We start from the raw sequence: 12,357 nt of genomic DNA on the forward strand, positions 1-12,357 counted from the left end.
TATCTAAAGTTTAAACCTGCCATCCTCATCGATTTTTAAAAATGTTTATATATATATATATATATATATATATATATATATATATATATATATATATATATATATATATATATATGTCGACTTACCATATAGGGGCAAATTTGGGAGCCAGGCCCAAACATCAGCTCGCACTGTTTGTTGGCATTGTATATCTGGCCAGGCAGGAGTGTGGGAAGCTCATATGTTCTGCCAACGGGCTCATCCAGCAGGCACTCCCCGTATCCAGTGCTGACAGACGAAAAAGAGTGTGTATCAAAGAAAATGAAACAGAAAAGCACTAAGCCTCACCATAGTTACCGCGAAATGTACACTCACCGGGCAATTTCAAGGTAATACAGTATTTCATGAGCCTAAAAAGGTTGAACATCTCAGTGTCATCTCTGTCATAAAGGCAAAGTAAACATGTCTGTGGGTGGTCTGGACGGTTACCTGAAGAGACTAACTCCTCTGAGTCTGTTGGTAAATATTGTCTCTATTAATATATTACATCACTTAGAAAACTGGGTCAAAATGGCCTTTGACAGCAGAATGAACAGGATTTATCTGCTGACAATAATTATGGTCCTAAAGGTTTTTTTTTTTTTTTTTTTTTTTTTTAAGCTGAAACCTGCCAACTACAGTCATTAGGAATCCCAAAGCAACTTGACGCAAATTAAATCAATTTGTGAATATTTCTGTATAATAACGTATTGTACTGTAAAGCAGCTCCACCCTGAGCCACAAGGTTAGGAACAAAGAGACGACCAAAGCACAGCTGGACCGAGAGTATGCGCGCCGGGCAGCCTGCATGTAAAGCCATCAGCCTTCACGGCCGTGAAAAGGCTCCCATCAAACATGTCGGCAAAGTGAGCCGAGCCACAAAGGACCTCTTCTTCTTTTTTTTTTTTTGTTTACTTTTGGGGGGGTGCAGAAAAAAAAAGAGGAAACTCTCCGATGAGACGTGAATAGATGTGTAATTACACAACATGTCTGCGCCGCTCTGACAATCTCATCCTGGATTGAGCGGCTAAAACACCTGCTCCACAAAGCAACCAGCTGATGTGACAAGCCAATAATTATACGGGATTATCCGGGGTTACAGTCACTTTGTTTCTTTGCCCTTTCATTTCCAGCAGCGAGGTATGACACTGCGGCGTGCGAAGCCTGCCAGCAGCAGGAGCGGCTCTCTATAATAAGAGCACAGCGGCGGCGGGACGTACTGTTAGTGGAAAATAAAGGGCAGCTTGTTGAAGACCCACGCAGGCCTTTCCATATCGGAGCGTCTTTCAGCGGCAAATCATCTGAGTGTCCTGACCCATGTGATTATTACAACCAGGACCATCGGAGACAGAAGGGGTCATTGTGATCGTTTTTCAAGGGAAATATAAACTTTTTTTTTTTTTTTTTAGAAATCTCCGTTTCTGAGACTTCAGTCTTAGTTCTTTTACGAAATTGCATAGAGACTCCAAGTGTCAACTTGCCATATGAAGCTAAACGGCAGCAAGTCGTGCATACGAGTCAAAACAAAAAATAAAAATTGGTAGATGACCAGCGCTGGCCAGACACCAGCTGGACAAGAAAGAAAATAAAAATTGTGATCTGTTTTTTTTTCCTCGATCAGTGCATGTGCTATACTTGACCACTACCAACTTGTACTATAACACTCTTCGTTGCGGATGCTGCTACTGAATGAAGAAGACATAAAAGCACAAAAGCTGCTTTTATGAAACTATTTTCCAGATCGCAATCTACGGTAAGCTGTTCATTTAGTCTGCCAGAACAGAGAGATACACTTTGTCGGGCGCCGATCATTTTCCCCGGTTGCTATCTTATAACGTTTGCTATTCTGGTCATTTTATACCAAATGCTTTGAAAACTGGCTACAGTATATGCAGTAGCTAGGCGGGTGACAGTCTGAGATTCGTGGCTTAAATCGACAAACACAGAGCCAGAAAATTAACAAACAGCTTCATTATTTTTGATGTGGCCACTTAGTGCTGAGATACGACAGAGACACTTTTCACCAACTTCCAGGTGTGAGAACCCGACACACGTGATTACAGCATAAGCGGGACAAAGAGAGGGAGAAGAGGAATCCTTTGGCCTGTGAGGAGAAAATGTTGAATAGGTAGAGAAGACCAGAGTTGAATTGGCTCTTTATTGCCAAAACACTGATGTACTTGACCAGGTCAGCCCGCTGAGCAGAAGTGGTACTGTAGTAGAAATGATGGGAGGAATCCATGTTCCCTTATTGTTGGGTTGAGAAAAACCCAGCAGGCTTTTCCCACCGTACGGGGCAGCTTCTCTCTGTTCACACCTACATTTTACACTTTGCTTCCATATCGAAAAAAAAAAACTTGAATAGTTAGAATGTGCGCTTCATGTAAGATTAAAAGTATCCTTTGGTCAGGTGTTAAATATACTTTTTGGTGTTTTTCTTATTGGTCTGATGTAATACTGTAATCTTAAGAATTGCTGGATGTGCAAAACCGTCATAAACAACAGAGACAAAGGTTTGAAAACACCACTAATACTGTAATTTATAAACCGTGTTTCCTTTAGCGAATTGTGGTTCTGAAATACATGATAATATTCCGGTTCATTAAATATGACTGCATGCAGTGCATCTGGAAACTATTCACAGTGCTTTTCACGTTTTGTATTGCCACAGTCGTAATCACGCAAATGTGACTTCTTTGTTTTCTAATTTCAATAAATTTGCAAAAAATAAAATCTCAAAAACCTTTTTCTACATTGCTTTTCTGTGTACATTTGTGTGCAGAATTTTGGGGAAAGATAAAAACTTTATACAATTTAGAATAAATTGTATAAATTTATTCTAAATTTATACAATTTAGAATTGTATAAATGTGGAGGCGGACCAAATGCCCGCCTCTACATTTTGTCCGGCCCCCTGAACAATTCCAGAGCATTCAGATTTTTTTTTTTCATTTTCTTCAACCACCAGGGGGCTCTTTAGCAGGAAGCGTGTCCTGTAAACTGTGGGTCACATTGCTGCCATCTGTTGGACTTTTAGGGACCGGCTTGACTTTTGTCATTTAATCAGTACGGTTGTTTGCTGGCGGGAGAGCAGATGAAAACGTGTCTGTTATGAACGCCGCATTCCAGGTCGAGTTCTTCGAAGCGATGCCTGTAAGTAGCAGCTTATACTTCAAAACGAGACTTTATGTTAACATATGATAAATTAATTTGTTAAAGTTACATTCCTTCAATGGAATATATACTAGTCAGTCCCAGTGACCGTTTCACTCATGGGTTTTGCCCATGTTCTTTCTGGGTAAAAATCAATCGAGAAACGCACCCCCCTGTCAACAATCTACGGCCCCCCACCAGAGAAGGGAAAAGTTATGTGGCCCTCACAGGAAAAAGTTTGGGAACCACTGCTCTAACACAACAAAATGTGGAAAAAGTGAAGTGCTGTGAATACCTTCTTGATGCACTGCTTGTGTTTTTCTTTTCCTGAAACACTTTTATATTGCACCAGAAATGGAAAAAAAAAGAAAAAAACGTTGAAAAGGGATTCGCCTTCACTTTTTTTGGCTGACTGCTCAATGCTAAGGTCATCGCTGACTGGAAAGTGAGGCAGCGCCAAACTGGTCCGGTCTGTGCACTGAAGATGCATGTTCAACCAGAAATAAGGCTGTTCTTTGTGAGAACGGGCCTCCGCAATTACCAGTGGAAAAGCAAGGGGAGGATGGATGAAAGGGTCATGTTGAGGGAGGATCTTACAACAACTGGCATTTCCCATTTGAAAGGGGAAGTCCTTTTTAGCGGGATCGCTGACCACACTGCAGGCGAGCGGGAGGCTAGCGAGAGCCCGACGTCCCGTCTGAGCGAAGAGACGGCTGAAGGAGTAGATTTATGCCTCAGGTCAGCTGAGGCAGAACTCCTGCCCCCCAATCCCTCCAGATTCAAACAGGAAATACTCTTTCGACACCAGGCAATAACAACTCCGCACGGTTTATATTGCGCCGACCTGTCTTTAAAGTTCTGACGGAGACATAGGACCTATTTGTGTTGTGGGCTACGTCATGAGAGAAGCTGCTGCCAAAAGGCTGAAGAATGGTGCTCTTTCTGCTTCCTGAGAAAACCGGCGCTTTGAAAAATGCTTCATACCCCTGAACGTTGTCCCGTTTTTGTTTTTGTTTTTTTCATGTTGCCACTGTAATTGTCCGTGTGTTTCATTAAGATTTTACGCAACAGCCATTAGTTAATTAATATCTAATTTTTCCACAGAAGTGTGAATGGGGCCGTTTCCCAGCCGGTGTTGAAGGAAAGTCTCCCCGCAGCATGATGCTCCCACCGCCATGTTTTGCCATGCAGGCCGACAACCTCAACTCTGGTTTGGTCTGATTGGAGCAACTTGGCTTACAGGTTTCTCCGTGTCGCCCCCATGACTTTTGGGAAAGTTTACATGGAGCGTCTTAAGCCTTTCTTTAAACAGGGGCTTCCTTAGAGCTCTGTGAGGATTCCAAGGCTTTTGATGTTTTTTAACCGAGCCTCGCTTTAAACTTCTCCACTTTATCTCTGCCTGCGTCTGCTGGGCTCGTTGTTCTTCGGGATGCAGCTCGTTCACCACAGATCTCAAACAAACCTCTGAACAGCTGTATCTAAACTGTTTAAATCAAACACAGATGGGCTTTTTTTTAATAATTAGGTGATTTCTGAAGGAACTTGGCTGCAGTGCGGGGGGGAGGGGGGTTTCTAGGGGTTCTTAGAGCAAAAAAAAAAAGAAAAGAAAGCCCAATGCAAATGCACATTAAAGTTTCAGAGTTGGTATATAACAGAGGGATGAAACTCTTGTGGCACAGTGTATTCATAAGACCCCCATGAACAAAACTGTTAAAATATGAACAAACTGCTGTCTGCATTTGATCAGCACTTCTTAAAAATTCAGTCATTTTGAACATGTTTGCACATTGATGTAATTTGGCAGTGCACAGACAAAAACAGCTTTGTCAGAATAATGTTATCTTGCTACGTGTCCATTCGTTGTCTAAAGGGCCACAAAAAAAAAAAAAAAAAAAAAGCCACAGCAACCCAGGCTGGGCCCCGGGCCGTGAGAATGACAAACGTGATCTATAAGATCCAATAGAATAAATGAGGTTTGTTAAGAGCAAAAAAAAAAACAACAACAAAAAAAAACAAAAAACAGAGAAGCCAAATGCACCCACTCTAGAAACTCTGTGATGTATTTGCGGCTGCACTTGGACCACGACCACGGGTTGGTGTCGTAGTTGAGGGTGGGAGCCATGACGTGATACTGGTGCTTCATGCCCGCCTCTCTGCACTTGGGATTGTCGTCATGAGGCATGTTGAACCTGAAGCAGAGAGTTGCAAAAGGAGGGATTAGAAACACGTCTTAAATGTCTCGTTGAAACTAGAGCGATCCGTTTATCAGGAGAGAAACTGTTACCATGCAGCTCACACACCTTTTCTCTTGTTTTGTTTTGTTGTTTTTTTTCCCCCACAAATAAACCTTCTTACTTTCCTTTCCTAAACATTTAAAACTTCTTTACTTCTTGCCTTTTTAATGCAACTTTAACTGGCCAGTAGGGGGAGCTACTTTTAATGCAAACTGTCACTTTGCATCGATCAGCATCGATTAACAGTCACTACGCTAGTGAGAACCACCTCCAGCTCACCCCTCGTAGGCCATAGCTCACCACCTCACATTCTCAAAGGGCTTAAAAGCAGGGAAGAGCCAGGAACACACAGACACACTGCGGGCCGGAGACCTATCTTATCCTGCAGTTTTCCCCACAACCCAGGAGCACTCAGAGAGAGCGACACACTTATATTTATACACACAGGAATCCACGCAGCTGTATGATGTCTCGCATGTTTACAACAGGATGTGGCCCAGCGAACGTACAGTACGGACTCTGGTTCTGTCGCTGAGGGTCGGTCCACACGGCCACGAAAACAAGATCCAGCTCGACTGGCATGAGGCCCACCCTGCAGGGGCCGAAGGCCTGAGGGCAAACGCCCAGCAAACTATTAAGCCTCCGGCACAGTCAGCAAACGGGGCGGCTGCTGGAAAACACTAACAAAATCAAAGCTGCCCTGAACGGGAGCAGCAGGTAAACTCCAGCGATAAAAGATGATGGATATTTCCTGGTATCAACAAAAAGAGGATAACGTATAAAGTTTATAAATCCTTTTATCATACTGTGTCATGTTATAACCAGCCGGGCCTTTTGAAGCCATGGTTACGTTTTGATTTATCTGTTCCAGGGCTGGGCGATGAGGCTTGAAAACGAAATCTCTGAATTTTGCAAATCAGATCCGATTTCAGGGTTTAATAATTTTTTTGTTCTTTTTTTTTTTTTTCTTAAAAAGTACACAACAATATCTTCAAAAAGTGGCTTTTATTTCAATCATCTGTTCTGTGAGATATGCGACAAAGAATCAGGCTTATCAGGCTATAAGAATTAGGGTTTTTTATTTTATTATTTTGAGAATATAGTCATAAAATTAGCAGAATAAAGACGCAATTTTACCAGAGGAAAATCTTAAAATCATGAGAAAAAAAAAAGTAATAATGACAAGGAAGCTTTGATAGAGTTGTTGTGATCTGATGTGACAAGTACAGTCCTCGAAATAGACTCGGCCGTTTGAACGATCATTTCAAAGTCCTGCTGCTGATGATAATAATTTCATGTTGATGTGTTGAAAGGTTACATATTTCCTTATTTGTAAAACGTATGCCAAATTATAACTTCACAAGATGCTCAGCATTCCTCATTTTCATTTATTATTTTCCTTTTCATAAAACTTTATTCTCACATTATTTTGACTCTAATGTAATGCAACTTTATATTTGCATTATTACAGCTGTGTTCTGGTAATATTATTACTTTGTTTTCGTATTATTCCAACTTTATTGTTGTACAACTTTAGTTCTTGTAAGATGACTTTATTCTCGTAATTAAAAAAAAAAAAAACATACACTACTTTGTGTTTCAATACTTTTGCACTATGTGTTGCTAATCTCCAGTCAAATTTCCTACTTTTCATAAAAAGTGATGAAGTGATTTAAGGGCGTTTAGGTGACTCGTCTCACTCGTAAAAGGACTACAAGAGCTGAAAACCGTGACATGGCAGGCTTTTAGTCTAATTCGACCGTAAATCGCACGGTTTTACGGGAATATCAATAACGGGCAAAAATTCTGTTCTCGGCGTCCGCAAAGTCACAATTTAATTCAGAGCTCTTCACAAAGTAAAACCATTACTCCAAATCCCATAATGCGGTTCTATTAGACCGATGCTCCGCATGAAAGAAAACACGTTTCTCTAATTAAATGACTTCGAGCAGCCGATAGACGGATCCGTGAAGCGAGAGCGATTGCTGCATGGTGTGTGCGTTGTTGATGGCGGTATGAGCCCTGCAAAAGCAGCTTTTTTCACAGCACAACCACTAAATGTAATGCATTTCAGTTAGGTTTTCTATGAAAATTGGTCATACAGATGTGCATAACTGTGACGTGAATGAACATATTGCACCAAGCGTAGCATGGCTATGGTCTAAAACACCATAGCTATGATGGAACGATTTGATTTAACACATATTCATATGTTAGAATGGTCCAGTCAAAGTCAAACCCTGAATCCAGTTGGGAAAATGTGTGATTGTTCCATCCAGTCTGACTGATATGGAACTGTCCAACGAAGATGAAGTTGTAGATAAAAGAAATATCTTGATTTGTGTCTAAAGTGATTACCTGCATCGCCTTTTAAATACCTATCAAGTGACACCAGTCAAATCCCCACGATGGCTATTAGCGATCCCGTCCATTAGGCTGAGTCTCACTCTAATCTGCAGCGCTCTCGGGCGACTCCCTCCACCCCACGCCGGCTCATACCGCCATCAACTCTCAGCCAGAGTCGGAACCAACTGGGCCTCCAGCTGCTTGAACTTTAGCATAAACAGATCCACATGAGTTGTGAGCAAAAAAAAAAAAAAAAAAAAAAGTGGAGGGAGCGAGACCCTCCCATCTGCTGTTACTCTGGCTCAATCGCTCCACTGGAAGAATGTGTGAGCGTGACAGAGGAGGTAGAGAAGAATATCTGCCATTCTCGAGCCGCGACTCACACACTGACACTGGTCCTTTTCACTATCCGGAGCCAGACAAGAAAGAAAATCTCTCCTTTATTTTCCTGATTACACTCTGCAAAGTAGGTGGGCAGGAAGAGACAAAAGGAGAAAAAAAAGAAAAGAAAAGAGAAAACTTGGCAAAGGGGCGAGCTTCGCAGGGACGGAAAATCACCTATGAATTAAGCTCCTCGTCTAAGGAAGAAGTAGAAAATAACGCTTCTCAGATTGCACCTTATTAAGATCACCTGAAACCAGAACCGCAAGAGAGCGGAGGCAAAACGTGATTTTTTTTTTTTTTTTTTTTACCGGGGATCGGCGGCCTCAGAGGAATGTTTGAAATAAACAGCACTCCACTCTGGAGATAAGGTCATGTGTTTTGACTCGGCCATTTTGAGACGGATAATTTATACAGGTCGTTTTCTAACGTGACACGTGTGTCAGCTTGTTGTGGAAACAGCATCTCTGCCAGACGCGCACGTCGTGACACCGCCGCTGTCACTCCGCGTCAGACGACTCGCCCACGATGGCGCTGCGACGTCCACGTGTTGTTCCGTGTGTCTTTGGGAGCGATAAGTAAAGAGAGGACGGCCGGTGTAGTGAGAACCCAAGACGCAGCCTTGTGCTCGCTCTTTGTCCGTAGCAATCGTTAGCGCTTCTACTCGGCAGGAAACAGGGAAAACGTTACAAAAACTGCGGCAAAACGACAAAATTGCAATGCAAAAACACAAAATCTTACCAAGTATTTTAAGTCTAGTTTTTAGTGACGTAAGGCAAAGCTAACTTACAAGCAATAATTCCTTCATTTTTGATGGAATAGTCTGCCAGTGGAACCACACATTAAAAATTCACTTAAAGCTTTTACTTTTTCATCAATACTAAAGAATTATTGACTTAAAACAAGCTCCTACATGTTGCTAAAAATTTACTTGTAACTTAGTTTAGCTTATTTCAAGTGCACTAAAATATTTGCTGTAGAAACTGAGCCAAATAATACCTTGTAAGATTTTGTTGTTGTTATTTTTTTGCAATAAATAAAGATAAATAGAAAAACAAGAGAATGTAACCAAGTGCATTTACAAATCATTAGTAAATAAGTCCACATGTGTAAAAACATAGGGTGTAATGGCATGTAGCAGAAACTGGATTTTATTTAGGTGGCATCAAAGTAAATGGGGCTGAATACAAACCCATGCCTCTTAGTTTAGAGTTTTGCTTGTAAAAAGAAATGTCTCAAACACAATTTTTTCCCCCCCTTTCACTTCAGTTGTGTGATCGTTTGTGCGTAAAGCACACTGAAGTTTGTCTCGCATTGTGACAAAATGTGAATATTCTTGCAAGGCACTGCAGGGGGGTTTTCAAACATATCCACACTAAAATCCATCTAACCTTGCCATTGTCAAGGTAAAGCTCCCAGCACTTACTTGATCTGTATTATAAGGTATTGCAGGCCCGCGTGTTATTAGGAGACTTTTTTTTTTTATACTTTATTATGTTTTGCACCTGTGGCTGCTGCACCCTGCATCTCTTTATAAGGGAGCTTTTGTTGTCAAGGTAGTCTGCAAGGGGTGAGACGGAGTGTGCACGCGTGCACTGCATGTGTGTGTGTGTGTGTGTGTGTGTGTGTGTGTGTGTGTGCGTGTGTGTGTGTGTGCGTGTGTGGTTAGAGGTGAAAGAGGTTGCTTCAGGCTCTAAGCTGCAACTTACACATGGCCCAGCTCATGAGCGATGGTGAAGGAGGCACTAATTCCATTTTCTTCACTGATGGAGCAGCTGCGGAACGGATCGCACATGGTGCCGAGCTCTGCAAGTCCTACACACAAAGACACACACACACACGTACACGCATACAGAAACTCACAAAATTGCAACTATTTGAGGGAAAATGCTTAGCTGTTAAACCCAACCCAACTCACAAAAAAGAAAAGATCTCCTCTTAATATTATTAGCTGACCAAGAATAGTTTTGAGAGTTTGGAAGTGAGGTGGAAAATTTCATAGAAAAAAAACAAAAAACGGTGACGTTTACCCAACGTGTCACATTTATCTTTTGCACGGCAGATATCCTCCCTGGAGAGAGAAGATGAAATAATATTCTCATGCGTGCGCTCGCTTGGAGAAGTTGGCCTCGTTGTAAAGAACGGCGCTCAAAACGCACCTGGTGATGAGGAGCGCGGTGTCGTGGTGAGAAGGATGGCTGTCGTCCTGGATGTTCTGGCTCTGCTGCCAGACGCAGAAGTTGTGGAGAGTGGTGGCAGCGTTGAAGCTCACAGTGGGTCCTTCCTGTTTTGGTGGAGCAGGGGTCAACACATGCAGCAACGACGCCAGATTTAGTTAATTAAATTTGATGGAGTCGGTTTATTTTATGTGTGCGTCCGCTAAGAGACTGGGAGTTGTTCCTGTATTATCTGAAGCCTTTGACTTCTCTCTGGTTCCTCCGATGCTGAAGCTAACAGCTAGACCTGGAGAGACCACAGCTAATCTCAAGTGTCAGCAAATTAATTTATAAGCCCTCAAACATCCCTCCTGTTTGCATTAGATGGTCCTTTACAAGGAAGTAAATGATTTTCTTCTGCACAGTATGTGGCTGTTTGGAGGCAGTCCGCCACCAAAGATCATCCTGTGTGAAACACACACCGAGAATGAGAAATATCTCTGAAAAGAATCTGCTCTTAAAAGTAAAGTGGAGTAAAACTTAATAAAGTATAACTCACATGACAAACAACCGTGCACACTCTCATATCGAAGAACAATTTAGGGTATTCAATTGACCTGAGAGTTATGTTTTAGATTGGGCTGTGGGAAGAAAGAGTACCCAGAGAGAACCCACGCATGAACATGCAAACTTCATCCAAAAAGGTCGGGTTTCAAACCCAGAACCTTCTTGCTTTTTTGTCCCTGATTGAAATCAGGGACAAAAGTCTTTATGTGGACGTCTCTAGAATCTTAATAATCTACTGCAATGGGTTTTCTATCTTACTTCTTAAGACTGTAGAAGTCTGCTTTATGTTAAATAAAAATCCTAGTATAAAGATCTACTGTGGCTACGATTAAAACCTCTTAGGAGTGCCTCAACTAAAAAAAACAACAAAAAAAACAAATTGGCCCTTTAAGTTCCTGCAGAATAAAGCAGGTTCTCCTAAACGAATGTGTCATTCACCACAGGTGATTTTGTTTCGTTCAATCAATAAAATCGAGTCAATCAGATTTGATCTGGATAGCACATTTCAGCAGCAAGGCATTTCAACGTGCTTTACATCACGAAAACACAATAAACAAAGTCATGCAGCACAGAATCAACTATCGAAACAATGCATTCAGTCAAGAGCCGTCGTTAAATTGGTAATTGTCTATGTTTCAAAGGCTGTCCAAACAGCTGACTTTTTAGTCTAGATTTAAAGGAACTCACTGTCTCAGCAGTTTTGCAGTTTTCTGGAACCTTGTTCCAGATTTGTGGTGCATAGAAGCTGAATGCTGCTTCCCCATGTTTGGTTCTGGTTCTGGGGATGCAGAGCAGAACCAGAACCAGAAGACCTGAGGGGTCTGGAAGGCTGGTACAACAACAGCAGCTCTTTAATGTATTCAGCGATTTATAATATTTTATAGTCTATTCTCTGAGCTCCAGGGAGCCAGTGTAGGGACTTTAGAGCTGGCGTGATGCGCTCCATCTTCCAAGTTTTAGTGAGAATTCTTCCACCTTCCTTATCTTATTAAGCGCCTCTCTGTACATTCATGCATGTTTTCAAAATCAATAAAAGTTCACAACCCGTCTCCTGCAGAGGCTTCACCTCAGTGTCACCTGTTCTCCAAGGAGACCTCTCACGAGATGTGAGAATGACAAGGAAGGCGGAGAATCATTTCAAGCAGGTTCCTTGGGGAAGGAAGGTAAGAAAGAAAAAAGAAAAACAAAAAAAAAACTCCAAACCACAAACACCTGGGATGATGTCAGCAATATACCAAAGACCCGGCATATAGGGAGCATTGAAGGCTGGTTGTACTCACCTGCTCATTGTGGATGATGACCAGCTTGACGATCATGATGTTAATGAGGTTCCCTACACTGGGGTCCCTGTACACCGCTGCTACCTGTAACAGAAACGAAACACACAGACAAAAAAAATGTGGACGAAATCTCCACTAACCTGCCCCCGGAACACAGTGTGTCATGTTTAGAATGAGGGGGGGAGGAGAGAAAAAAAAAAAAAAAAAAAAAATTTGAGGGGT

The 12,357-nt window shown here is 41.9% G+C and overlaps 1 protein-coding gene and 1 long non-coding RNA gene across 2 annotated transcripts in view; one reads left to right on the top strand and one right to left on the bottom strand.

The window, feature by feature from the left end:
* LOC106965278 (uncharacterized) overlaps positions 1–12,357 on the top strand; it is a 130,305-nt gene that overhangs the window by 104,798 nt on the left and 13,150 nt on the right. The window lies entirely within an intron of this gene.
* Positions 1–12,357, bottom strand: part of LOC106965276 (A disintegrin and metalloproteinase with thrombospondin motifs 20) — a 105,429-nt gene that overhangs the window by 67,018 nt on the left and 26,054 nt on the right. Inside the window, exons 5-10 of the mRNA XM_015061272.1 lie at positions 12,136–12,219; positions 10,292–10,416; positions 10,163–10,203; positions 9,842–9,947; positions 5,214–5,360; positions 126–267 (exon numbers count right to left, since the gene is read on the bottom strand). Coding sequence (XP_014916758.1) covers positions 126–267; positions 5,214–5,360; positions 9,842–9,947; positions 10,163–10,203; positions 10,292–10,416; positions 12,136–12,219 — 645 coding nt within the window. The remainder of the gene's footprint in view (positions 1–125; positions 268–5,213; positions 5,361–9,841; positions 9,948–10,162; positions 10,204–10,291; positions 10,417–12,135; positions 12,220–12,357) is intronic.

This window comes from Poecilia latipinna, unplaced genomic scaffold (genome assembly GCF_001443285.1).
Source record: "Poecilia latipinna isolate Pla-1442-1.1 unplaced genomic scaffold, P_latipinna-1.0 Scaffold1796, whole genome shotgun sequence".
In the NCBI taxonomy this organism is placed as follows: Eukaryota; Metazoa; Chordata; class Actinopteri; order Cyprinodontiformes; family Poeciliidae; genus Poecilia; species Poecilia latipinna.